Below are 27,357 nucleotides of genomic sequence, written 5' to 3' on the forward strand. Positions count from 1 at the left end.
TCAAACGGCTCCCCTGAACCCAGGCCCCTCCAGGAACCCTCAACCTGCTTTGTGAGGACAGGACCCTCTGAGACCTGCACCCAGCCAGGGCACTACCTTCAACCTGAATGCTAAACATCAATGTTACTAATGCATAATGGCCCTCCTCATTTTTCAATATAGATAAGCATAAGTCTGTTATCTTTTAACATGGGTGCCCACCTTTGGTAACTACTGGTCTAGACTGTGTAGAATTTTCAGAATAATCAGAAAGCTCTAAAATAAAAAATTTACTTCTGACAATAATACTGAACACTATGGTCTTCAAGTGGGCTTCCCTGGTGGTTCAGACAGTAAAGAATTTGTCTGTAATGCGGGAGACCCAGGTTCAAGCCCTGGGATGGGAAGATCCCCTGGAGAAGGGAATGGCAACCCACTCCAGTATTCTTGCCTGGAGAATTCCATGGACAGAGAAGTCTGGTTAGCTACAGTCCATGGGGTCGCAAAGAGTTGGACACAACTGAGCAACTACGCTTACGCTTATGGTCTTAAAAACACAAGGGAGAAATTCTTCTCAGGTTAGTATGTAAATGAAATTACAATTTCAACAGGGTTTACTAGGAACTGAAGGAAACAACCATAGACTATTTGTGGAAAAATCAATATGCAAAAGTTGCCAAAATCCTGCAAGAGAGGAAGAGTGCCTGACTCGATATTAATACACACTACAAATCTATTGTAATCAAAATAGCATGGTGTCAGCAAAAAATCAATCAACAGATCAAAGGAACAATAGAGAATCAGGAGTAATTAGGGTATATGCAGAAATCCAACCTATGATAAAGTGGCATTTCATTCCATGGCTAAGTTAGGTTAGGACAGTGAATGCTGTTGACAAAAGGAGAAGGAAATACAGGCAGAGTCTCTACCTCATGCCCTTACACTAATCCAGGGGTTCTCAACGGAGGCATTTTTGCAGGTCAGGGGCATTTGGTAATGTCTAGAAACATTTCTAATCATCGTAACTGCAAGGGCAGGAAGGGAGGTGTTTGCTACCCACACCCAGTGGGTAGAGGCGAGGATGCTGCCAAATACCCTACATCTCTCAGGACAGCTTCTGGCCCAGAAGGTCAACAGTTGAAAAGCTATGGTTGAAAAATCTTTCCCTAGCCCTAACCCTCATGGTTATAAAGTTAAAGAGGAGCTGTGTTAGATGCAGAGAGATCCTCGGGGGAATCCTGGCTCCTCCACACCATCAGAAGGGTGATTGTGACAAGTCAGTATTCTCAGCACTGTTTTCTACATCTTGGATTCCAAGAGGAAAGACAATGCATATCACAAAGCAAAGAGAAAGGACTCTGGCTATGGCAATAAATACATGATCAGCGTCATGGCAATAAACGGTAAATGGCAACCCACTCCAGTATTCTTGCCTGGAGAATTCCATGGACAAAGGAGCCTGGTGGGCTACAGTCCATGGGGTCGCAAAGAGTCAGACACGACTGAGCAACTGACACAACACACGTTAAGAAGCGCCTCTGGATCTAAAATATGACACAAGGGAACTTCTCTACGAAACAGAACAGACCTGCAGACACAGGGAACAGACTTGTGGTTGCCAGAGGGGACGGGGCAGCAGAAGGATAAGTTGAGAGCCTGTGATTATCAGAGGCAAACACATTATATACAGGACGGATAAACAACAAGCTCCTGCTTACAGCACAGGGAACCATACTCAACATCCTGGCATAAAGCCGCAACGGAAAAGAATATGAAAAAATATATATATATATGTATATATATGTATATATATAAAATACATATATGTACAACTGAATCACTTTACTGTGTAGCAGAATTTAATACAACATGAATCAACGACACTTGAATAAAATAATTTTTTTTAAAGTGCCTGCAAACATATATAAACGTTCTTCACAATAAAAGCGTGCTTTTTGTTCCTGTTTGTTAAGATCGAGGTTGCCTGGCAGTGCAGTTCTGGGGACTTAACCTGTAGAAGTTGAGGATGAAAATCATGAAAACTTCGACAAGTCGGGTCTGTTATAAATCCCCCCAGAGCACAGACTGCGTTCACCTCATCCTCTCTTACCTTACAAGGGTCACTGCCTTAGAAACACAGACACGTAGTAGATTCATGTTGCTTTTGCTTTTAGGGGACAGAGAGAAATAAGGTACTGACGGCCTTAGACCCATCCCCGGTACAGCAGTGTTCAGTGCTGAAACTGACAAGGCCCAGCCAGTCTGCTGAACGGAGGCGTCTGGGGGTCTCCCGATGCTTTGCAGCAGCGGCCCCGTGTCCTGCAGCCAGCGTGGGGGTGACCAGGCTCGTGGTCCCACAACCTGGAGTGGTACCGTCCAGCCCAGAGGACTGGGGATTCTCAGAGGACCCTCCCATAAGCTCCGGGGCCATGAGACCGCAGAGGATGTGTTTCTGAGCCGTGAGCCCCAAGACGGGCCGTGAGCCCCACCTCCACCACACCCTCCCGCTCACCCAGCCTGCACTCCAGTCCTGAGAGGTCATCAGTGACTTCTCCAGCCTCATCTTCTTAGGACATAAAATAGAAGTGAGGGATAACGCAAGACTTCCTCTATTTTTTAGCTAGAAAATAGAGTCTAAAACCTCTGCTGAATGCATAAGAGTATTTTCCACAAATAAGGACAACAAAAAACAACCATCATGAGGATGTGGTGAGACTAAATTGTAACACTTAACACACACAGGAATGAAGCGAAAGTACTCTCAGGCCCTCAGAAACAGGTGTGATATGAATACCAGTTACTAATTTGGTTTTTAAAGTCTTTGTAGCCATTTCAAGTTCCACCTCATGGCCGCTGAATAGGAATCAAATGAAACGATGTACTCCACTAAATCACATTACAGCATCTACCTCTTTGTAAAATGGTTCCATTTCTCAACCATTTAAAAAATAATAGAAAACAGCTTGGATAGATCATAGAGATAATCATTACATCAGAATCTCAAGAATGTTGCAATCACTAATAATGTACTCACAGGGATCTGGAAGTTATTTCTCACCTGCTGCTGTATTCATGGCTAACAATGCAAAACTGAATGCGTACTAGCCTTTTGCAGGCCCCAACACTGCTAAATGCCCACGATATCCTTCTTAGCTGCAGCAATAACACCATCCAAGTTACTACTAAGTGACAAAGAAGACTAAGGACAAAAAAGACTTTGCCAGGAAGACACTCTGAGTTCCTAAATCTAATATGGAATAAGCATCCAAACACAAAATCCCAACCCCTGAGTAAACCTGCACCGAATCACCCCCACTGTGTGCACGAGGCCCTCATACCGGTAAGTGTCCTGACAACCCAGCCACGAGGCCACAGGACACACCTCCCTCGGGCCCATGGTAACCTGAAGACTGTGCGCGCAGGCGAGCAGAGGGCTTTTCCTTACTTTGCTCTAAAACAAACACAGACGTGTCACAGTGCTGTCGGATCTGCACAGGGTTTAAGATCAACAGGAAAGTTCAAAGAAGCGGAGTTGCTTGTGCTTTATTGTGTTTTGGGTACCTTGCTTGCTATTCTCCGCCATTCCAATCGACTTCCAAGAAACACTGGAAACCGCTAGTACGCTAACTCTCTCTCAGAGGAGGCAAAAAACAAATAAAGTAGGACACATGGGGAAAGACACGGGCAACGCAGGTCAGCGGTCAGACAGCTTTATCCCAAACTGGGATAAAATCCGACATGTGGAGACATAGAAGAAGAATAAGCAGGCAAGCCAGTTAGGGGTGTGGATTGGGGAAAAAAAAACACCTCTCTTCCCAAGAGAGTGTGGCTATATGCCGACACATTAGATTGGAAAGTGCAAACACAGTAATTAACACTGAATCCTGAAACTTCCACACGCCGGAGAAGGGTGTCACCCCGGAGTGCGAGGAGGAAGCAGGAGGGATACATTAAGGAGGTCTGCGGAGCGGCCGGGCAGCTCTGTGGGGAGCGCGGCAGCAGCCCCCGAGAACTAATCAAGTTCCCCGACACCTCGGGAAGCTCGAGAAAGCTGATGAGGATGCTCCTACGCCAGCAATGGGGGGCCGGGGGGGAGCACTCTGAGCAAAGACCGGGGTCCTTCCCGAACCAGAACCCCGAACGATGACCTCCGCACCAAACAAAGACCTTCTCCCCCCGCCAGATTTAAGGAACAAACTCCGAGTCCCCCTTCCTGCATTTCTGCTCTCTGGGAATAAACCAGCTGCTGTGGTTCCCCCCTGCCGCCCGAAAGCAGCACGTCAGTCACCCTAAGCCTGACGCTACGCACCCTCCCCACATGTGATTCCGACAGACGCTCCAGGCTGAAGCCCAGCTCGCGTGTGAGCGTTTTCTAGGGCGCCTCCCAGAAGGCGCCCCTCCCTCCTGTGTATTCCATTTCATTATGAAACCTCTTTCTAGAAGCCCTGCAATTCTCCCAAGAGTCAAAGTAATTGGTAAAAATTAGACACGAAGAGACGCAGGGCCACTTAAAGAGGACACTTTCGACTGTAATTTTTAAAAGAATTTTCTGTTCTGTCCCAATAGGATTTTGTACTTTCCCAATTCTGCCCTTTAGAAACGCCAACGAAAATGTTCACGTTGTCTTGTGGACTACGAAAAAAGGCCAACATTGGGCTGCAGCCTGCAGGCCGACGAGGCCAGCATCGCCTGCCTAAGACCTTACGACCAAAGAAAGACCACAGAGGGGGCCAAGGAGACAGCGATGGCTTCACGGATGGGGCTCATCCATCTGCAGTACAATCCTGGAGGAAATCCCCACCACGCTCGGGCGGAGGCAGGCAGCACGCGAGGTCATGCTCTGCACCCGGGGGCTGGGGTGGGAGTGCCAGTTAGCGGGGCATTACGGCAGATGGCCTGGATTTGGTTACCAGGGAGACCAGGACTGGGGCAAGCACCTCACTGCCCCTCTGATGGAGACCATCACTGGCTGGGGCAGAGGCAAGGGTGCAGGAAGGTCAGTCTCGTGAGTTAGGTGCCGGTGAGGCAGGCACAGGTCAGGAACGGGAGAACCGCATCTTGAGGGCCAGCTCATCCAGCGACGTAAGGCATCTGTACTCCACATAAGGTCTGCCAAGATTACCCTTCCTTTGAAGGCCACTCTTCAGTTGTTTTTTAAAAAACAAACAAAAAAAGAGTGAAAAATAACATATACATACCTTTGTGGCAAACCACTGCCGTGTGTGTGTGTGTGTGTGTGTGTGTGTGTGTGTGTGTGTGTGTGTGGTTCCGTTATTTGGGGTCCACGCTGCATGGCTACATTGACAAGGTGCACTTCTGGTACTGGTTAAACATGTAAACCAAAGACAAATTCATCTTTCAGTGAATTTATGGTTGTTCAGTGAAAGGTAGTGGCATGGTTTTATTCCACTTGATTCAGAAAAATTCTACTGGGGCCAAACCTGCTCAGCACCTGGCTCTCTAGTAAGTAAATAATGGGAATCCAAAGATGAAAGAAGCCTGAGCCAGGAGGAGGGGAGGCGGGCAGACGTATGAAAAAGAGAAATAAAGGAGTTGGAAGTGTGATGACTGCTGAGTGTGAAAGAACACGCAACTCAGAGGGTGAGTGATGAGCCCCCCAACCCCCCTCAAGCAAGCATCACACAGAGATCTCCAAGGCAGCAACAAGGCAGCCAGCGGGGTGGGTCAGGGACACACGCTGTTATTTTGAAAGAGTCAGGCAACGGTTTAAAAGGAGAAGTTTTCACATAAGAATCCAGACTTCTGGCTTTTAGGGTAGAAAGCTTCAGGATCTGGAACACTGGTGAACAGCCAAGCAGAGTTAGGCTCGGGCTCACCCAGGGGTCCCCACGCAAGGAGCCCGGCCTGCAGGCCCCGGGATTGTTAAGCCCTGTCTTGGAACAAAGGCAGAGTCGTCAGGATTTCAGTCCCGACCCAAGAAGCGGACACAAGGGGGAAAGCTGATCGCTCTTGAGGTTTGCTTTCCTAGAAGCGAAACAGCAAAAAGCCCAAAGGACTCTCTGTCTGCAACTTCTGACACTCGGCGGCCAGAGCTGGCTCCATCCAGCCTCTGCCGCTCGTTACATACTTGGGAGAACAGCCTGCTGGTGGGTTTGGAGAGGAGAGCCTTCCCAGGCTGCACGCGCACGGCCCGTCTGGACGACAGCAGCTCCGCACAGCTCTCGGCCAGCCGCTCAGTCGTGTCCGACTCTCTGCGACCCCATGGACTGTACAGTCCGTGGAATTCTCCAGGCCAGAATACCAGAGTGGGTAGCCTTTCCCTTTTCCAGGGGATCTTCCCAACCCAGGGATCGAACCCAGGTCTCCCGCACTGCAGGGGGATTCTTTACCAGCTGAGCCACAAGGGAAGCCCCGGCAAGCCACTAAGTCCCTCCTAAGTACTGCTGGAAGCGTCTGGTCAGACAGTGAGCATCCCAGGAGTGCGCCGGTCCTCACCCCAGCCTCCCAGAGCCCCCTGCGGCCTCCCCCGAGCTCGGACTTCTCTCCTGGCTTCTGGCTGCCCAAGGGACACCTCCCAGCGGGTATGTGTCCAGCAACAGGCACAGATACGATGCAACCAACTGATGCTGCTCACCTCCTCCCAGGAAGGATGCATTCCATTTCCCAACCAGGTCCCCTCCACCTCCCACCCCCGTCCCGGTTCTGGGCGTCCCCCGGCTTCTGCAGGCTTCACTACTGGCTCTGCTTCGGCTGGACGCGCCCCAGGCCTGGAGGAATCCCGAGGAGCTCTCGGACAACAGGACAACAGCTCCCAGATGCAGGAGCAGGAGAACCAGCGCCCCTGCCTCTTGTGGACTCGCCGCTCCCCAGAGGCCCAGCCACGCTCGCCAGCCCCCTCCCCTTCCCAGCCTGGGTCCCCTTCACTGACGGACTCCTCCTGGCAGCGCTGCCTTAATTGCCACTGGCACGCGAAGCCCCCTCCGGGGTCTGCGGCTGGGGAAACCCCACCCGGACACGGCCCCTCCCCGGACCACGGCCACCCTCTCCAGTTCCTCCTCCCAGCCACCCGGAGCCAAGGGCTCACGCAGACGAAGCAGGCGCCCAGGGCCAGTGCTCTGGGACCACCCTGAGGGATGGGGCAGGGAGGGAGGTGGGAGGGGGTTCGGCATGGGGGACACGTGTGTACCCGTGGCTGATCCATGTCGATGGACAGCCAAAACCACCACTATATTGTAAAGGAATCAGCCTCCAATTAAAATAAGTAAATTAATTGAAAAGAAAAGAAGCTCTCTCAGACTTCGATTCTTCCTCTCCCTCCAGGCTGTCCCTTTCTCCCCAAATATCAAACCCAGTATTTCCTCCTACAGGACATGAACCCTCAGCTCCACAGCGCGACCGACATTAGCTACCCATCACCTCCACCATAACAGGCGCCGGGTTTTCTCAGCCCCCGTTTTCCTCCCTTTCAGGCTTCCCCTCCTTCAGACTTTCGACAGCGCGGCACTTCTAGTGGCTGTGCCTCTAAAACAAAACAAGGACACTGCAGTGGACCCCCACTGACTGCAGCGTGAAGTTTGGACACCTTAGCCGGGCCTCCAGAGGCCCCCTGCCCTAGGCCCCGTGTTTCCCTCCAGACCTCGTGCTCCAGGCACCCCACGTCATCGCCACCTGGGGTCTGCTTCTCCAGGCTCCCCCAGACCCTGGAAGGCCCTTCCCAGCACTGGGGCCCCTGCTCCAACTGCACATCAGTCCAGATCCAGAGCACGCGGGAGCCACGGGGCTTCCTTTGCTAAAGCCCTTCCATTAACAAATTCCAGGGCAGAGGTAAGAAATCAAGACCTACAGATGGAGCTGGGCACCCACACAACTGGCATGGAGACTGTTATCCTCCTAGCAGAGAAGATTCTTGAGAGCTCCGAGCTCTTTTAGAGTCTTCCTGCACATTCATCTTAGGAAAATATAACCTAAAGGATACACTTAAAACCGTGGCAGTCATTCCAGCCGACAGGCAGATGTGCTCCAGAGTGGACGTGAGCGGGGGTGGGGGCAGGGAGAGGCGGCTCCCCCATCTCAATTCCCACAAACGCCCCTCTGGGTGTGAGCATCTCACCACCCCGGGTGTGAACCAACAGTCACCATAAACCCAAACCAGCTGACTTCCTCCCCACGGGGCTCACTGCTGGAAACACCAATCCGATCTAGTCTTGAAGGAAAGCTTGCCTTGTCGGGCAGAGAGATGCTACAGGATTACATTTCATGGGCAATTAAAGAGATTTTCAAGGGCAGCTTTGATTATATGTGTTTTTCACCCTCCACCAGAGCCTCAGAATCCCACCCCCGCATTAGCAGCAGCTCTTCTGCGTGCCCCGCTTGGGGGCCCGAAGCCAGAAGGCACCTGATGAAAGTCGACAGAGGGCATACGTGTCCTGCTTCCGTGCACCATATAAGGCTTTATTCCAGGGGACCTGGACCCAAATGGCTTCAACCCATTAGCGATGGAAAAAACACAGGGATGACACCCCGCACTAGTTCCGCCTGTGAACAACGACAGTTCAACCGCTGAAAAACGGAGCAGCACAGGGCAATTCTGTATTTAATGTCCACAGCCACGAAATGACCTAGAATTAAACCCACACGCACAAAACATCAGGGTGACATTTTAATAACTGACTGCCCTTGGCCATCAAGTTTTAAGATCTTCGGCAACTCGTCCGGAGGAAAATCGCCGGGGAAAAAATGAAGGACAACTTAAAATGTACTTAGAAATCCAAGTGAATGCAACTATATTGTCTGTTACAAATCACCCACTGTTCCCAAGAAAGAGCTAAGAGAAGGCAGTGCAGACGCTCACTTATCAGGGATCTCATACAGTCAGCTACTTCTTCTCAAGTCAGTTTTCAAAGTCACTGACTGACTCAATTCAACACACTCAGGATCAGGAACAATTGAGTCAGATGTGTGGTTTGACCTGTCATCTTCAGATGAAATGGCAGTTATCAAAACCTTCAGAAGAAAAGATCATGCAATTTTTCATGGACTGAAGTCATATTTGTCAAAGTGGCAGAGGGCTTGGAGGAACATTACTGCGTTATACTTTGGGAATAACTAATAATACAGTTCATGAGGTTCTAAAAGATGCTTGCTCCTAGGAAGAAAAGCTATGACCAACCTAGACAGCATATTAAAAAGCAGAGACATTAGTCTGCCAACAAAGGTCCATCTAGTCAAAGCCATGGTTTTTCTAATAGTCATGTATGGATGTGAGAACTGGGCCATAAAGAAAGCTGAGCACTGAAGAATTGATGTTTTTAAACTGTGGTGTTGGAGAAGACTCTTGAGAGTCCCTCAGACAGCAAGGAGATCCAACCAGTCCATCCTAAAGGGGATCAGTTCTGAAGCTGAAACTCCAATACTTTGTCCACCTGATGCAAAGAACCAACTCATTGGAAAAGACCCTGATGCTGGGAAAGATTGAAGGCAGGAGGAGAAGGGGATGACAGAGGATGAGATGGTTGGATGGCATCACTGACTCAATGGACATGAGTTTGGGTAAACTCTGGGAGTTGGTGATGGACAGGGAGGCCTGGAGTGCTGCAGTCCATGGGGTCACAAAGAGTCGGACATGACTGAGTGACTGAACTGAACTGAATAATACAGTTAGGCTGTCAATGATGCTCTCGAATTGCTCAAACCTCACTAGAAAATATTTCATTATAAGACTTAAATAAACTCTTCCCTCTTCATACATATTACTATCCAAAAGAAATATTTCCTCCTGAAACATTTCTGCAGTTTTCTTTCTAGAAGGAGGTGACTTCTCCTTTTTCCAAACTTCCATGCATGAGGGGCATCTTATTTTCTCAGTTAAACTGCAGGTACCTGGAAGGCTTCCCTGGTGGCTCAGATGGTAAAAAATCCACCTGCAATGCGGGAGACCTGGATTCGATCCCTGGGTTGGGAAGACCCCCTGGAGAAGGGAAAGGCTACCCACTCCAGGATTCTGGCCTGGAGAATCCCCATGGACAGAGGAGCCTGGTGGGCCACAGTCCACGGGGTTGCAAAGAGTCAGACATGACTGAGCAACTAAGCACACACACACCTGGACAGCAGGTTCCCGTGCGGCTGAATCTTGCATCCACATCCTCTGCTTTCTCACCAAGCAGAGTCCCTAGTATGATACCTTACAGAGAGCACAAGTTAAATGTTTGCAAATGAATCCATGAGGGAGTGAGTGAGTGGGTGAATGCAAGCTTGAATGGTTCTGGTTCCACCCCAGCCCCCACCCCCGCTCTTACTTCAGATTCCAAAGGCCAGTTATTTGCTACAAACTTTAGGTTCACCTTTCAACACATTAGGGCTTCCCTCCTGGCTCAGCTGGTGAAGAATCCACCTGCAATTTGGGAGACCTGGGTTCGATCCCTGGGTTCTGGAAGATCTCCCGGAGAAGGGAAAGGCTTCCCACTCCAGTATTCTAGCCTAGAGAATTCCATGGACTGTATAGAGCATGGGGTCACCAAGAGTCGGACACAACTAAGCGACTTTCACTTCAACACATTAAGGTTGATATTCCAAGTAGTCATCTCATGATGACTCTTGCCAATGAAGTTGATTTAAGCAGAGAGTAATCTAGAAAGTTTATGCATGCTCTTTCAATGAAGTCCACTTGGAAAATATTAATCAGGCATTCACCTGCTCTTTGAGAGCTAATCATTTCATTGACCTGCATCTATAGCTATTAGGACTTTGTCAGACTTGGTGAAAAATACCATTAACTGCCCATATTAAAATTAATCATATAAGATCTCCTTTGCTTCATTTTTACTAGTTCAACTCCCTACTGATATGGAAAATGTGCATCTGGGTTTTGTTTATTTATTTCTCATAGCATGGGGTCTTTTTCCTCATGATGCAAAAACACAGACTTATTGCATTTGCTAGGGCAGAAAATGCCTAGCATTTAAAATTGTATAATGACTGCTTCCCACCATTACAAAGCAGAAGTAGGGGAAATTCTCTTGGTCATTTTTTCCAGGAGAATGGCAAATTACCATGGCTGTTACCAAACCTGGAAAATTACCAAGCTTCTGCAACTTCTTTTAAAGGGGGAGCAGCGGTTGCAATGATCTGGCACCAAGATATCCAAGCAATTCTCTCTCTGTATCTGCTTATTAAGGAGCTGGGGTGTTCATTAAAGTCACCCAGGCAGGTGGTCCAGACACTCCGGACCAGAGTGAACTCACATGCAAGGAGTACACCACCTTCCCTTTCTTGAAAATCCTCCATGCCTCCTTCTTAATAGCTTGACCCATTTTCTCTTCTGAAAAGCAAGCTCATTAGCTCAGGGCCTGCCCTCAGGAGGAGGAAAGAACCCCTCCTGAACGCCCAGCTTTACCACTGGCTGGTAATGAACTGCTCACAAAGTGGGATTATTTATTTCTGATTCCTACAGAGCAGCTTTCTTGCCCATCTCATCCAGTCACACTAAAATTTAGAGTTGGCTCCCGTCTCGCAAATCATTTAGTACAAACCCCACATCATACCTGCTAAAAAATGGGGGCTCTACTCAGAAAAATCTACTGCTGTGTCCTGCACTCAATACCTCCTGCGAGGAGCCCAGTGCAGCACAGAACACAGGTCCTCCGACCAGGAACCCAGGGCTCTTTCTCCCCTTTGCTGGTGCTCAATACTCTCCCAGGGAGTCAGGAGGTGTTGACGAGTGTCAGGCATGGAGCCCGGCAAGGAGGAGTCAGGTCCTCAGACCCTGGCCACTCTAAGTGTGGTCCGTGGACCAAGAGCATCCGCATCACCTGGGAGCGTGTTAGATGGGTCCCGGGCCCCACCCCAGACCTTCTGACTCACACTCTGCATCTGAACAGTATCTGCAGGAGACTCACGGGAGAGACGCCAAAGTTTGAGATGTGCTGCTGCATAGCAGGGGGAAAAATAAAAGCAGACACCTTCACATTAGAATCAAGTTCATTTCTGATCTGCTGACTCCATGGCAAGTCCCGTGCTAGCATCGCCTGTGGAGGAATTACACTGAGGGGCAGTCTTGTGTCCTGACCGGAGTGGACTTGTCCCTTTCACACATTGAGACCAACAGAATGGCCCTTTAAGGATCAGAAACACCGGAGCCCAGTGAACGCCTTGGGTAACCAGGAAGGCACATGATAAGTTGCTCTTATTTTGTCTCTCTTCTGAAATTCTGATATGGAGAAAGCGTAGAGCATTGAAATTACCACCTCATCTAAAAATCAAAGATGCCCCCTTCCACTTTTTACATAAAGGGGTCAGCCACAAGAATCCTGGGTGCAGGGACACAGCAGGCGCCTCACGTCAGGGCTAAGAGCCTGGGAGGATGCTTGCTGCCGTCTCTGCCTCCTTGATGACTCTATGCCTGGGCCTCAGCTTCCGCATATGTAAAATGCACCTATCTCACTGGTACCTGAGAACAGTACCTACTTCACCGGCTGACTATGAGGATGCTCTGACGCTTACAAAGCCTGGCACACAGTGAGGGCTCAATAAAAGTGACCTACTGCTACCATGCACGTCCTGTGTGTCAGAGGGCCTTAAAGCCACTAGGGCTCCCGGAACAATTTCATCTTGTGATTGACCAGATATTGACCCACCGCCGTTGAACACAAAGAAATGAACACGCAAAAAGAGCAGACGCTGAGAAACATTTCGCTCTGCAGAATCCGGTAATTCTGGGCACGAGCAGAGGCGGACGCCCCCTTTCACTTCAAATTCTAACACACAGTGAACAGGGCTCAATCAGCGGTGAAAAGCTGAAGAACTCTGCTGGCCAGGAAAGGGGGGTGGGTCTCTGTCACACAGCCTCTGGTCCCCCAGCTGGCCCTCCTGAGATCACCAGCCAAACGTCTGCTCAGCAGGCAAAGCAAGAGAGAAAGACGGACAGCTGTCCTCCTCTCTCTTTTATAAAAATACAGCACAAGCTGTCATTCCTCCCTGATAACTGCTGTCATTCCTCCCAATAACTGGCCAAAAGGCAGATCCGATCTCCTTTGCCAAGCTTTCAATTTTTACTTTCATGAAAGCAGCAGAAATATAATGTGCTTTCTAGCCCATCTTCATTGTTTTGACTTATTCATTTTAAACTGAAGCAGAGTTCATTTACAATGTTGTGTTAGTTTCAAGCGTACAGCAAAGTTTTACATATACATGTCTATATAAATTCTTTGTGTATTCTTTTTCAGATCTCTTCCTTTATAAGTTATAAAATCTTGAGCGTTCCCTGTGCTATACAGTAGGTCCTTGTTGGTTGTCTATTTTATATATGAAAGTGAAAGTGCTCGTTGCTCAGTTGTGTCTGACTCTTTGTGACCTCATGGACTGTAGCCCACCAGGCTCCTCTGCCCACGGAATTCTCCAGGCGAGAAGTCTGGAGTGGATTGCCATGCCCAACCCAGGGTTCAAACCCACGCTCCTGCATTGCAGGCAGATTCTTTACTGTTTTAGCTATGCAGGAAGCCACATTTTACACATTGAAGTATGTATATGTTAATCCCAAACTCCTAACTTATGCCCCTTCATTACTTTTTTAAAAGCATTCAAAATTCATATAGCTCTTTTTGAAAAATCAATCTCCACCTCTCCTTTTCCTAATTAGACCCAATAAAAATATAAGAGGAAGCATTGTCCAAGCCTTGAAAATCCAAATCAAGACTAAATCAATCACAGAATTTAATTCAAGTGAATTTTGTGTTTCCTCCCAAGGGACTGATAGAATGTACTGATAGATGTTCAAGTATGTTTAGAGTTTGGGGGAAGACATCAAGTTTGCATACAGCCTTTAACCAAAATTAGTGTGTTCTCCAGCCACGCTTTTCAGATTAACAGTGTTATACTTTCACTGGCTGCTTCGTTTTGGGAGGGCACGTCCTCAAGGAGACACTTTTCTAGCTGAGTGTCATCCAGTAAATTAAAAGAGAAAAGGCTGCAAAGTGAATTCTCTGTTTACGTCGCCTGGTGTGGACAGCTGCAGGACACCATGAAACTCTTCAGCTGTCTAATGTTTGGTCTTAACCCGTCAGAGGGCAGAGGCCCTGGAAACAGATGTAAACTCCAAAGACACACGTGTGGTGCTCAGTTGCTCAGTCGTGTCCGACTCTGCAACCCCACGGACTGTAGCCCACCAGGCTCCTCTGTCCATGGGGTTCACCAGGCAAGAATACTGGAGTGGGTTGCCACGCCCTCCTCCAGGGGATCTTCCTGATCCAGGCATTGAACCTGGGCCTCCCGCGTCGCAGGCGGATTTTTTACTGTCTGAGACACCAGGGCAGCTGCCCAAACACACATGCCCGCACCCTAACCCTTCCTCCATCCAACACACACCCAAGCACCTGGTGATGCTACGGTGAGCACCCCCCAAGGGCCTTACCTGTCAGTCTTCTTGATCAGGATGGCCCTGAAGATGTGCTCAAGGGGCGTCTTCTCCCGCTCAGGGGTTGGCTGCACGAAGGGGTGCAGGGCCGCCAGCGAGAAGCCCTGCTGGTACAGCTCCAGCAGCTGGGCGGGCAGGTCGTGGAGGGAGGCCAGCCTCACGGCCGAAGCCCGCGGGAGCTCAGCTGGGGGAGAGAGGGGGGGAGACGTGTCAGAGACCACCGACCTGCCACCCTACCCCGCCCACGTCGCTTGGCCCAGCAGAAAACCTCCAGGTCACCTCCCACTCGAGAGCCTGTCCCCTTCTCAACTACCATCTTCAGGGAAACCTACAAACAGCTGGTTAATTTCCAACTCATCCGTAGGTAATGACGACTGGATGGTTTCAATCTAGAGCCTTACTCCTTGGAAGAAAACCTACGACCAACCTAGACAGCATATTAAGAGGCAGAAACATTTCTTTGCCAACAAAGGTCTGTCTAGTCAAGGCTATGGGTTTTCCAGTGGTCATGTATGGAGGTGAGAGTTGGACTATAAAGAAAGCTGAGCGCCGAAGAATTGATGCTTTTGAACTGTGGTGTTGGAGAAGACTCTTGAGAGTCCCTTAGACTCCAAGGAGATCCAACCAGTCCATCCTAAAGGAGATCAGTCCTGGATGTTCATTGGAAGGACTGATGTTGAAGCTGAAACTCCAATACTTTGGCTACCTCATGCGAAGAGCTGACTCATTGGAAAAGACCCTAATGCTGGGAAGGATTGGGGGCAGGAGGAGAAGGGGATGACAGAGGATGAGATGGCTGGATGGCATCACCGACTCGATGGACATGGGTTTGGGTAAACTCCAGGAGTCAGTGATGGACAGGGAGGCCTGGCGTGCTGCGGTCCACGGGGTCACAAAGAGTCGGACACGACTGAGCGACTGAACTGAACTGAACTGAATCTAGAGCCAAACTTCCCAGAGATCACACTGGAAAAGTCACTTCCACCCCCTCAAAAGATAAGAAAGAAGGAAAGGGAGGAGGAGGAGGATCAGAAGACGATGACAGCTGCACACAAACATAAAACTGCTGGGTAGCAAAGAGCAGCAGCAAAACAAAGTCCAAAGACAAACTGGAACAACACTGATAAGTCACTTAAGACAAAGGGGTTATTTCCTTAATTTGCAAAACAAACAATAAAAAAAAGAAAGAAGAAAAATGGGCACAGTATATGAACAGGTAATTGTCTAAAAAGCATAAAAGGGTAATCACTATATGAAAGGACACTCTAACTCAAGATTAGAGTTCTGCATATCAAAATAAATATTCTTCACCTACTGAATGATTTTAAAATCTTTTTGAGAAGGGCAGACAACATTCAAAATTTAACAGATTCAACTGAAAAGTGTACATTCCTGCCCAATCCCCCATGTCTTAGATTTTTTTTCCCTACAGGCAGTCAATGCTATCCATTTTTTTGTACACATGTCAACAATTGCTAAATTTGTACACAAGTAAATAAGTTGACATTTCTCATTTTTTTACACAAGTGGTAGAATAATGTTTACAACCCAACTTTCATCCATTTTTATCAACTGTACTCAGTCACTCAGTGGTGTCTGACTCTTTGTGACCCCATGGGCTGTAGCCCACCAGGCTCCTCTGTCTGTGGGATCTCCCAGGCAAGAACACTGGAGTGGGCTGCCATGCCCTCCTCCAGGGGATCTTCCTCACCCAGGGATCAGACCCACATCTCTTGCGCCTCCTGCTTTGGCAGGTGGGTCCCTGACCACCAGTGCCACCTTTTCCCATGCCCTGGCTAATGTCACAGTGAAAAAATGATTCCTAGAAGGTGGTAATTTATATCTCTTGTTATGCAATTTGTACTTTTTTCATATTAAACATTTCATGTTTAAATGCTATTTATGTTGTCTTTTATGTTGATTCATAATTTTTGTCTGGTTGTCAACTGGGTTATTGATCTATTGGTTTGTAATTCTTAATATATTAGGAAATCCAGTTCTTATTTGTAATAACAGTTGCAAATACCTCTCAATTTGTTTGTCTTTTGACTTTGAATAACATGAGTTTTGCCATGAAGAATTTTTTTTAAATGAAGTTGAATTTGTCAATCTTGCCTTCAGTAGCTTCTAAGTTTTAGGTCATAGAACTGTATTATAAAACAATTCTCTGCTGAATTCCTATAGTAACATTTCATTTAGTACATGTGAATCTTTGCTCCATTAGGAATTTATGAAATATGAATTCAACATTTCCCATCCACCCCCAGTTTATCCAGTTTTCCTGATTTGAGATGCTGTCTTTATCATATATTATATTTCTAAGTATATTTAAGTCTATACCTGTGATCCATTAATCTACTCTAACAATTTTTATATTATATTATGTTTTATATAAATATGATACAAGTTTTAAAAATTTTATATTATGTCTTAAAATCTGGTCAGGCTATTTCCTGAATTTTCCTATCTTCCTGTTTATTTTCTGAATCTTTCTGTTTATCTTTATTTGTTTTTCCAAGTGGTCTTTAAAATCAGCTCATCAAATTACCCCTCAAAAAAATCTTGTTGCTATTTTTACCAGATCATGTTCAAATTGTAGCTGAGAGAATGGATTTTCTTCTTTTTAATCATTTTTAATTGAAATAGTTAATTTACAGTATTGTGTTAGTTTCAGGTGTACAGAAAAGTGATTCAGCTATACATAGCTCTATACATCTATTCTTTTTCAAATTCTGTTTTATTACAGGTTATGACAAGGTCCTGAATACAGTTCCCTGTGCTGTACAGTAGGCCCCTGTTGATAGTACTTTGATACATTAATCTCAAATTCCTAATTTATCACTCTCCCCTCAGACTATTTGATTTTCTTTTTAATCCACAGGAATTGGAAATTGGAGCCAAACAATATTTCACAGAAAGTTAACAATGTCAACAGCCCGAGAATGGATATTTTCATCATGCTACAAGCTTCCATCCAAGAACATGGCATGACTTTCATTGATTCAAGGCTTTTCTGGGGTCCCTCAGATGCATGTTAAAATTTTTTTCACATAGCTACTGCACACTTATGAAGTCTCTTCCTAGTTATTCTATATTTTATTGCTGTTTGAATAGATTTTTTTCTCCTTGTCCTTCTGTGATATTCACCGTGGGCAAGAATGTTGGGGAAACAGTCTCGCTCATCGTGGCAGAGGAGAACCTTTGTGGAGGGTCGTGTAGTGTCTGCCCTCAGTCTTAAAAGTACATTCACCCTTCATCCAACAACCTCACCACTGGGTATTATGCCTACGCTGGACACATAAATGTGTCTCAAGATACATGGGCAAAGATGTTCACCACAGGATTACTGCCAAAACCAAGAGTCAAGGGCTCCTCATTGTAGGGCGAGCTCAACACTGGGACACCCCAGTGATGAATCCTATGAACCACTAAGAGGATTCCATGCTAATGAAAATGTGTCCGAGATCCACGGCTAAGTTAAGAGACGAGGGGTCTAGCAGTATTTATCACAGGATACTAACATATTCAAAAAAATGAGAGAATACATAGAGATGAATAAAAATCTTTTTTTCTGGAAGAAAGCACAAAAACATCAACATTGGAGAGACTGGAGCAGGGAGGGAAGGATGGAAAGGTAGATTTTACTTTATTTTGTACTTTTCAATACTACTTCCATCAACAGCAATCGTTTGGGTGGAGGGCTTAGGAGACATTTTAATTTTCTTCTTTATATATAAAAACATTATTTAAAAATTTTATGTATTTTAAAAAATAATGTGTTACTTTAAAAATAAACTGAAGATGAAATCTAAGGGTACTTAAGGATACACTTAGAGTCAGACACTATAGTTCTCATTCCATACATCACACAAGAAATTTACAGGAAAAAAGAAAATCTATAGCAACGATTTATTCTTAAGCAAATAGCCGGCATCCTGGAGAAATTGCCATGATAACACTGACAAAGATAAGGCTGATGGAGAAAGCTGGAAAGCATACAATGCTTCCCTTTAAGAGTAGTTCTAGATATGCTGTCAGATTTATAAAAAACAAAACAAAAGAAAAGAAAACTTGAAGGCAAGTCTGGAAAGAACGTACCCCCAGGCACAGACGCCCAGCAGGCCAGAGGTGCCCCTGCCCTGGGCCCTGGCTTCGGAGCAGGGTTCCTCTACGCCTGCCCCTCTGTCCAACAGCAGGGGCTGCTCCCAGAGTCACTACAAACTGAGACGCTTGGGTGCCACCCCAGACCTCCTGCATCAGAACTGGAGCCGTATACATCTTCCCTGGTGACGGCGAAGAATCTGCCTGCAATTCAGGAGACCTGGGTTCCATCCCTGGGTTGGGAAGATCCCCTGGAGAAGGGGATGGCTACCCACTCCAGTATCCTTGCTTGGAAAATTCATGAACACAGGAGCCTGGTGGGCTCCAGTCCACAGGGTTGCAAAGAGTTGGATACAACTGAGTGACTAACTCAGTCACTCGGGGGTTGCAAAGAGCTGGACTCACTGAGTGACGAACACTTTCACTTTATTTTTTTTCATGTATTCACATGAAGGAGGTTAAAGCCTAAGTCCAATACTTTGCCCACCTGATGCGAAGAGTTGACTCACTGGAAAAGACACTGATGCTGGGAAAGACTGAAGGCAAAAGGAGAAGGGGGTGGCAGAGGATGCGATGGTTAGACAGCATCACCGACTCAATGGACACGAATCTGAGCAAACTCCAGGAGGCAGCGGAGGACAGAGGAGCCTGGCGGGCTCCAGTCCATGGAGTCGCAAAGAGTCAGACGTGACTCAGCAACTGAACAATAGGATTAATTTTCTAGATAGTTTCCCCTCGGCGGTCCTCCAATGGGGAGGAGAACATATCCGCCTGTGACCTGCGCTCCAACCCCACACAGCCGAGACCCTGGCGGTCCCAGCCCTGGCAGCCCCAGGCCCACCGTGGGCCCTGCACAGGCCCCCTCCCCAATCTATGGGCACCCTAGGCCCAGGGCGGCACAGAGACTGGCAGAGAGCAGGTGAGGAGACACTGCTGCAGGTGAAAAATTCAAGGGGCACCAAAAACTCAGCAACCAAGACAAATCAATATGACAGGCAATATGCTAAAAAGTGAAAATTAATGCCCAGAGTCCACAATGAACAAGCTACCAGAAACGTTAATAAAGATAGGATCAGTATTATCGATTTCCCTTTTGCCTCAGGCTCCAATACAGCTGGGCACAGGACTGTTCCGGATCTCCTCTTTCTAAAACATGTTGCCTCGCCTGCCTCACCTGACTGCCAGCCCAATCCAGCATCTCCTGCACTCTTGTCTGGGCCCTGCAAATGACGGGAGGGGGCCTGTGTACAGGGAACCGGGGCGGGTTTCCCCCGCCGTCAGATGACGAAGCCACAGACGTGTGTGTGTGTGTGCCCTGTGTGCCCCGGACGCTGGGTGTTTCATTTAAAAACCTGAATGGACTTTTGGCAGGAGTAAGCCTTCCTAGAGGGTAGAACCTCGGAAGAAGTCTTGTTGGACTCTCTGCGACCCCATGGACTGTAGCCCACCAGGTTCCTCTGTCCATGGGATTCTCCAGGCAAGGATACTGGAGTGGGTTTGCATTTCCTCCTCCAAAGGGATCCTCCCAACCCAGGAATCGAACCGGGTCTCCTACATTGCAGGCAGATTCTTTACCATCTGAGCCACCTTTCTGGAGGGTAATTTTATAATATCCATCAAACCTAAAAATACCATACAGCATGGAGACCACCCTCTATAAAAAGCATCTGTGAGTCATCAAATATGAGACCTTAGTCAGTCTCTCGGAGAAGGCAATGGCACCCCACTCCAGTGTTCTTGCCTGGAGAATCCCAGGGATGGGGAGCCTGGTGGGCTGCCGTCTATGGGGTCACACAGAGTCGGACACGACTGAAGCGACTTAGCAGCAAAGTCAGTCTCTACAGGCTGGTATTTTGTAAATGTTTCAAGTATCTCAGACTCTTCCTGCAATGATAAAATAAGCTTGTACCCAAATTTTGATAATTTGTATGTGTTTCCGCTTACACATCATTCTGTAATTAAAATAAATAAATAAATAAAAGCAGTCGATGCATTTAGAAGCCTTGGGATTCTAGGATCAGCTACATTCCTCACTGGCCTCAATCCCGGACATGTGAATGGTCAGTCTGCTTATAAAACGGAGATTACTTCCATCACAGAGTTGATGTAAGAATCACATGGGATGATGCACGTGTAACTGATGAAGCTCAAAACAGCCAAGCCCAGTGGTGCGGGGAGAGCTGGCCACAGGGCCTGGTTGGCTGAAGATGCTGAGGACGGTTCAGCCCTGGGACCCTGAACCTCCCCAACCCACCCTTCACCTCCACCCTCCGAATCAGGGCACTAAAAATATCAGTCAACGACTTTACAGTTAAATGCTTGCTGAATAAAACATAACATCTTTTAAATTTTTATCTCCAAATCTAAAGATGCATCTTCTGTCGAAACTCAGGGATTTTATGGCTTTAATTTTTGGTATGTATGCTGTCAAAGTAAGTTGATCTTCATGGTTAAAAAAACAAATAAAAATGAATCTCAACCATCTACGGCAATAAAAAAAAGGCCCCTATTGTAAATATGATTAAAGGCCTTAATTCCATGTTTCTTTCTGAACCTTAACCTAAAAAAAAAAAACCCTGTTCTTGTAAAGTGACCAATTCCCCAATATTATTACTGGGAAAACAAACGAAAGAATGACTTATGTGTTTGGATGAACATACCAAACGAGGCCTCTTGGTCTATTTTTCCCACCCCTCCTATCAGAATAACCTCTCCACTATTTTTGTTTTGTAATATTTGCCTGATTTCGTTTACAAATTACATAACCTTGGGCGACTCATGTAATTCCCACCCCGTCTCTTGGGTCCCTCCTTTTGAAAGCAAAGACCCCGACAGGCCATTCCAAAAGGAGCGTCCAACTTTCAAATGCAACGATATTATTATTTCGATATGGAGACTAAGCTATAAGTTTCTAACTAAAAAGCGACATCGGAGAATACAATAAATATTTCCAATATGAACTGAAAGAGTCCTCCCGACCAGAGCCGAAAGGGGAAGAAGGAACGGCCCCGCAGGCGGGCGGGCGGGTGGAGAAACGGAAAGGTGGGAGAGAAGAACCGGTCGCTAGCGTGGCCGAAACCCACTCCAAGGTCACACTTTCCTCTCCACTTTCTAAACTGTCCTGTTTCACAGACTTCACCAACGGCGCTCAGTCTGCAAGCCAGGGTCCCGTGCTCAGGGAGCCGACTCCATCCCACGGGGGAACTCGTCCCGCCGCCGTGCAAAGCCGGCGAAGTTCTCCAGCTCCAGCAGGGGCTGGGTCTCATCCTGTGACCTGCAGTGGGCCTGATCCCAAGTGGACAGATCCCAAACCAGGATCTGAGGCCCCAGGGTCCGATGGATAGGGTAAGCAAGACCCAGAGCCAAAGACAGACAAGGAGGTGGAAGTCCCCCCTCACCAGGGGAGCGGCTCCTTGTCCTCCCAGTCAGATTATTACCAAGAGGCTCCAGGGGTCCAATGCTGCCAGAACTTCTAATTCTTACCCCCAAGAATCAAAAACCTTGACCCTCGTAGAAACTCTCCTAATCCTCAGCTTTGGCAAGTAAGTCTCATTTCATTTTCAACCCCACATGTCTTGCCTGGTGGCTCAGACGGTAAAGGATCTCCCTGCAATGCAGCAGACCCAGGTTCAATCCCTCGGTTGGGAGCATCCCCTGGAGAAGGAAATAGTCACCCACCCCCGTATTCTTGCCTGGAGATTTCCACGGATAGAGGAGCCTGGCAAGCTACAGGGCCTGGGGTCACACAGTCAGACAGGACTGAGCGACTCACACACATGCCCCAAAGCCAAGACCTGGTAGGCTGCGGAGTCTGGCCGGGGCATTTGACACACGTGGGAGGACAGATGCCCCCCACCTCGCTCTCATCCCAGATGGTGACACTGCCAAGGGGTGACCGCCAGTCAGGCACTGGCTGCTTCCACGGCGCACACTCCCATCATCACGGCTTACCTATGTGTGCTACATCCACAGGTGCTGGGCGCACACCGCTGCTTCCTTCCTGTCTCTACGAAGTCTGACTACTGCAGGTACCTAATACAAGTGAAATCATATAACATTTGTCCTTTTGTGACAAGTGAAGAAGAACTAAAAAGCCTCTTGATGAAAGTGAGAGACGAGAGTGAAAAAGCTGTCTTAAAGCTCAACATTCAGAAAACTAAGATCATGGCATCTGGTCCCATCACTTCGTGGGAAATAGATGGGCAAACAGTGGAAACAGTGGCAGATTTTATTTGGGAGGGCTCCAAAATCACTGCAGATGGTGAGTGCAGCCATGAAATTAAAAGACGCTTACTCTTTAGAAGGAAAGTTATGACCAACATAGACAGCACATGAAAAAGCAGAGACATTTCTTTGCCAACAAAGGTCCGTCTAGTCAAGGCTATGATTTTTCCAGTGGTCATGTATGGATGTGAGAGCTGGACTATAAAGAAAGCTGAGTGCCAAAGAATTGATGCTTTTGAACTGTGGTGTTGGGGAAGACTCTTGAGAGTCCTTTGGACTGCAAGGAGATCCAACCAGTCCATCCTAAAGGAGATCAGTCCTGGGTGTTCATTGGAAGGACTGATGTTGAAGCTGAAACTCCAATACTTTGGCCACCTCATACGAAGAGTTGAGGAAAAGACCCTGATGCTGGGAAGGATTGGGGGCAGGAGGAGAAGGGGACAATAGAGGATGAGATGGCTGGATGGCATCATCAACTCAATGGACATGGGTTTGGGTAGACTCAGGGAGTTGGTGATGGACAGGGAGGCCTGGCGCGCTGCAGTTCATGGGGTCGCAAAGAGTCGGACACGACTGAGCGACTGGATTGAACTGATTGACTTTTCTTGTTTAGCATAATTTCTTCAAAGTTTATCCATGTTGCAGCATGTATCAGGAATACTTTCTTTTTAAAGGCTGCATAATAGTCCATTGTATGTATATATCCCATTTTTAAAAATTAGAGTTAGCTGATTTACAATGTTGTATTAGTTTCAGCTGTACAGCAAAGCAATGTAGATATATACGTATATATATATATATATAGAGAGAGAGAGAGAGAGACAAAGAAGAGAGAGAGATTCTTTTTCATATTCTTTTCTCTTATATTCAAGTACTCTTGCTGGAAAATCCCATGGACAGAGGAGCCTGGTAGGCTGCAGTCCATGGGGTCACAGAGTCGGACACGACTGAGTGACTTGACTTTTCTCTTACAGGTTATTAGAAAGTATTGCGTATATGTCCCTGTGCTGTAGAGGAGGTCCTTGCTGGTAAGCTATTTTATCTGTAGTAGTTGTGTATATGTCAGTCCCTAATCCCCCCCCTTTTCTACACTGATGTGGATGTGAACGAAGAGGTTAGGACCACGTAACTCCATTGCAAACCCCTTGGAAAGCTTTGCGTTGTCCTCATTCAATTATCAATAAGAGGCTTTTTTAAAAAGTCAAAACCCAGAATGCACTGCTGGAAAGGTACTTCGGGTAACAGGAGAGTCCAAAGGTCTTCTGAAATAAGTGTTTTGCTCTTCAGTGTCTAGAAAATAATTCTGTATGAATAAATAAACCATTATTCCAGGAGTTGTTTTTTTTTTTTTTTTTTAGAAAGGAATGAAACAGAGGGAAAAGCATAATCCACAAAACCACATATTTCTTAACACTCCTGGGATAAAGTGGATTGCCTTTGCTATGACTATGTTTGTTTAACAAAACATTCTGCAGCCCCACTGACTCCCTGGAAACGAAGCCTTTCCGACATCTGCAGACGAGCCGAAGCGATGTCGCTGCTGCTTCAAATTTCCTTATGGGGAAGGAAAGACCCCCCGGAGGGGGATGGCCACCCGCTCCAGTGTTCTTGCCTGGAGAATCCCATGGCCAGAGGAGCCTGGCGGGCTACAGTCCATGGGGTTGCAAAGAGTCAGACGCGACTGAAGTGACTTAGCACGCACGCACACCAGCTTCCAACACAAGAAAGAAAGTGCACAATGACCTCACATCTCACTCAAGCCTCTACAGCAGCCCAGCCACGCCCAACTGCAACAGCCCCCACGATCACGCCCAGCAATCGTTTGCGCTTTACCCTGATTATTCAAAGACCGACCCTGCTTTTCTAATTACACCCACTAATGGGTCTGTCAATACCTGGAGCCCAACACGAGAGACAGACACCATCTCCCGGGGGTCGTCGCCCGCTCAGGTGAAGCTGATAATGATACTGTTCAACCAAATCCTTTTTTTCCCTCTAAGTTCCTTGAAGGCAACCATTTCTATAACCTCAATCTGCCTGGCTTTGCAGTAGATCCAATTCAGCAAAACACAAAAGTCAATCATTTCTCGATGTGGGGTTTTTCACTGTATAAGTGAAAAAAAGGAATCCGAGTTTTAAAATAAGGTTTGCAGCCCATGTCTTTGGTATCATTTCTAAATCTGTGGCATAAAACTTCCATCTTAGGGTCTTCAAATTCAAATTTTTGTCAACTTTTTATCAACAAATTCATGTTTCTGAAACAAAACAAAACAAAAAGAAACACACACACACAGACTCAGGAGACCACACCATTCAAACACGATTTATTCTTTTATATTCTGTTAATTGGATGGAAATTCACTTAACATAAAGTCAATCATTTAAAGTGACAGAGTCAGGGGTATTTAAATACATTTACAATGTTATACGACCATCACCTGTATCTAGTTCCAAAATGCTGCTGCTGCTGCTAAGTCGCTTCAGTGGTGTCAGACTCTGTGCGACCCCATAGATGGCCTCCCACCAGGCTCCGCCATCCCTGGGATTCTCCAGGCAAGAACACCGGAGTGGGTTGCCATTTCCTTTTCCAAGGCATGAAAGTGAAAATTGAAAGTGAAGTCACTCAGTCGTGTCCGACTCCTAGCGACCGCATGGACTGCAGCCTACCAAGCTCCTCCATCCATGGGATTTTCCAGGCAAGAGGACTGAAGTGGGGTGCCATTGCCTTCTCCGTTCCAAAATGAGGCAACTGCAAATCCATTAAGCACTTATTCACCATTCCTCTCTCCCCTGGCCCCAGGCAATCATCAACCTGCTTTCATAAAACACAATTTTTAACACCTTAGCTATATCACAGATAAACTCAAGAGGGAAATCTCAGTACGACTAAAAGCACTTCTTCAAGCTTCCATGAACCTAGGATTCTATAGGTCAACCAGCAGTAACTGATGAAACAACAGATGCTCATCACAGGAGTTCTGAGATGGGGGTCACCAGTCCACAAGTGGTCATGAATCCCCAATGCAGGAGACACGGATTCGACCCCTGGTCCGGGAGGATCCCACAGACCACGGAGCAGCCTGGATGGGAGGGGAGTTTGGGGAGAATGGATACATGAATACGTATGGCTGAGTCCCTTTGCTCTCCACCTAAACATTGTTTATCGCCTATACTCTGATATAAAATAAAAAATAAAAAATAAAGCAATACCAGGTACTGTGCAGCTTAGATCTCACAGTGGGGGTACTCAAATATGAAAAGCAACCAGCTGGAAACCGAACCCACAGTATTAATAAAATATTTCACACTTAAATGTACTTTTTATAGAGAAGACACGAAGCATTACCAAGTCTTCAAACTTCTAACCGAACTTATTCACACCAGACCAAAAAAAGAGCTTAGCATGAGTCAGAAGGGAACCTAATTATCAGTATTTTATGCCGTTTTTCCTAATTGAGCATGATAGCTCTATAGCTGACACTCTTGGAAGTTCTCTTTTGATTCTGAGACTACAATAAACTGATTGCATCAAAGACCAGCCTCTAATGAATATGTACAAACAATATGGAAATGAAACTGTTTAGAATGTAGATGAGACCCTATATGGATTTCTATGATAAAAGTCTCAAGACTTAGTATGAAAGTAATCAGCGCAGAAAATCGTCAAGGCTGAAAACGTGGCTGGTCTGAGTTCAATGCGCCACATGTGTAAAATGCACGTGAGATTTCAATGACTTAGCATGAAAATAAGAATGCAAGATACCAGGCTAAGAAGTGTTTTTTTTTTTATATTGCTAACACACTGAAATGACAATATTTGGAATATGAGGATTAAATAAAATATATTAAAGTGAATCTCACCTGTTTCTACCTGTTTTAAATGTGGCTACTGGAAAATGTAAACTTACATATGAAGCTCACATATGAGCTGGATGGCACTGCTCTTATAATTACTTATTAATCATTTGCTTAACACTTATCACTATTTTTAATTATACAAATTATTCATTTAATTTTTTTCTGTCCTTCCCAATAAATAAGTCCTGCCAGGCAAGAGTCCAGGCTGGGTTTGTTGGCCAACAAGCTGGCCAACCCAGAGTACCTGGAGACGGCTCATTAACAGTCATCACTAACTGAAGAATTCCTCCATTGACTGGTACAGCCACCACCCACGTCATGACCACGTCAGAACCTTTTCTACCAAAGGAAGGCCAATGCAAACTTCCACCCGCAGCCACTCTGGGGGGTAAACTCAGAGACGCTGCACACCCTGGGCTCCAAGTAAATTAGCCAAGATGGTACCAAGATGACATGAGTTTGAGCAAACTCCAGGAGACAGTGAAGGACAGGAAACCTGGCGTGCTGCAGCTCACGGGATCCCAAAGAGTCGGACACGACTGATCAACTAAACAACCGCAAACACGATGAAAGAAACCATAATTAGCCCTAGAAAACCATCACGCAGGCTAAACCCAGAGGGAGTTCATCCTGGAAAACCATCACGCAGGCTAAACCCAGAGGGAGTACATCCTAGAAAACCATCACGCAGGCTAAACCCAGAGGGAGTACATCCTAGAAAACCATCACCCAGGCTAAACCCAGAGGGAGTACATCCTAGAAAACCATCACGCAGGCTAAACCCAGAGGGAGTTTATCCTAGAAAACCATCACCCAGGCTAAACCCG

General features: G+C 46.8%; 1 protein-coding gene across 3 annotated transcripts in view; it reads right to left on the reverse strand.

The window, feature by feature from the left end:
• The window catches only part of RFTN1 (raftlin, lipid raft linker 1), a 219,685-nt gene that overhangs the window by 115,843 nt on the left and 76,485 nt on the right, over positions 1–27,357 (reverse strand). For all 3 annotated transcript variants that reach the window (XM_081573281.1, XM_081573282.1, XM_081573283.1), the window contains one exon: positions 14,345–14,531. In XM_081573281.1, coding sequence (XP_081429407.1) covers positions 14,345–14,531 — 187 coding nt within the window. The remainder of the gene's footprint in view (positions 1–14,344; positions 14,532–27,357) is intronic.

Source organism: Giraffa tippelskirchi, chromosome 2 (genome assembly GCF_054371585.1).
Source record: "Giraffa tippelskirchi isolate mGirTip1 chromosome 2, T2T-mGirTip1v1.2.pri, whole genome shotgun sequence".
NCBI lineage: Eukaryota > Metazoa > Chordata > Mammalia > Artiodactyla > Giraffidae > Giraffa > Giraffa tippelskirchi.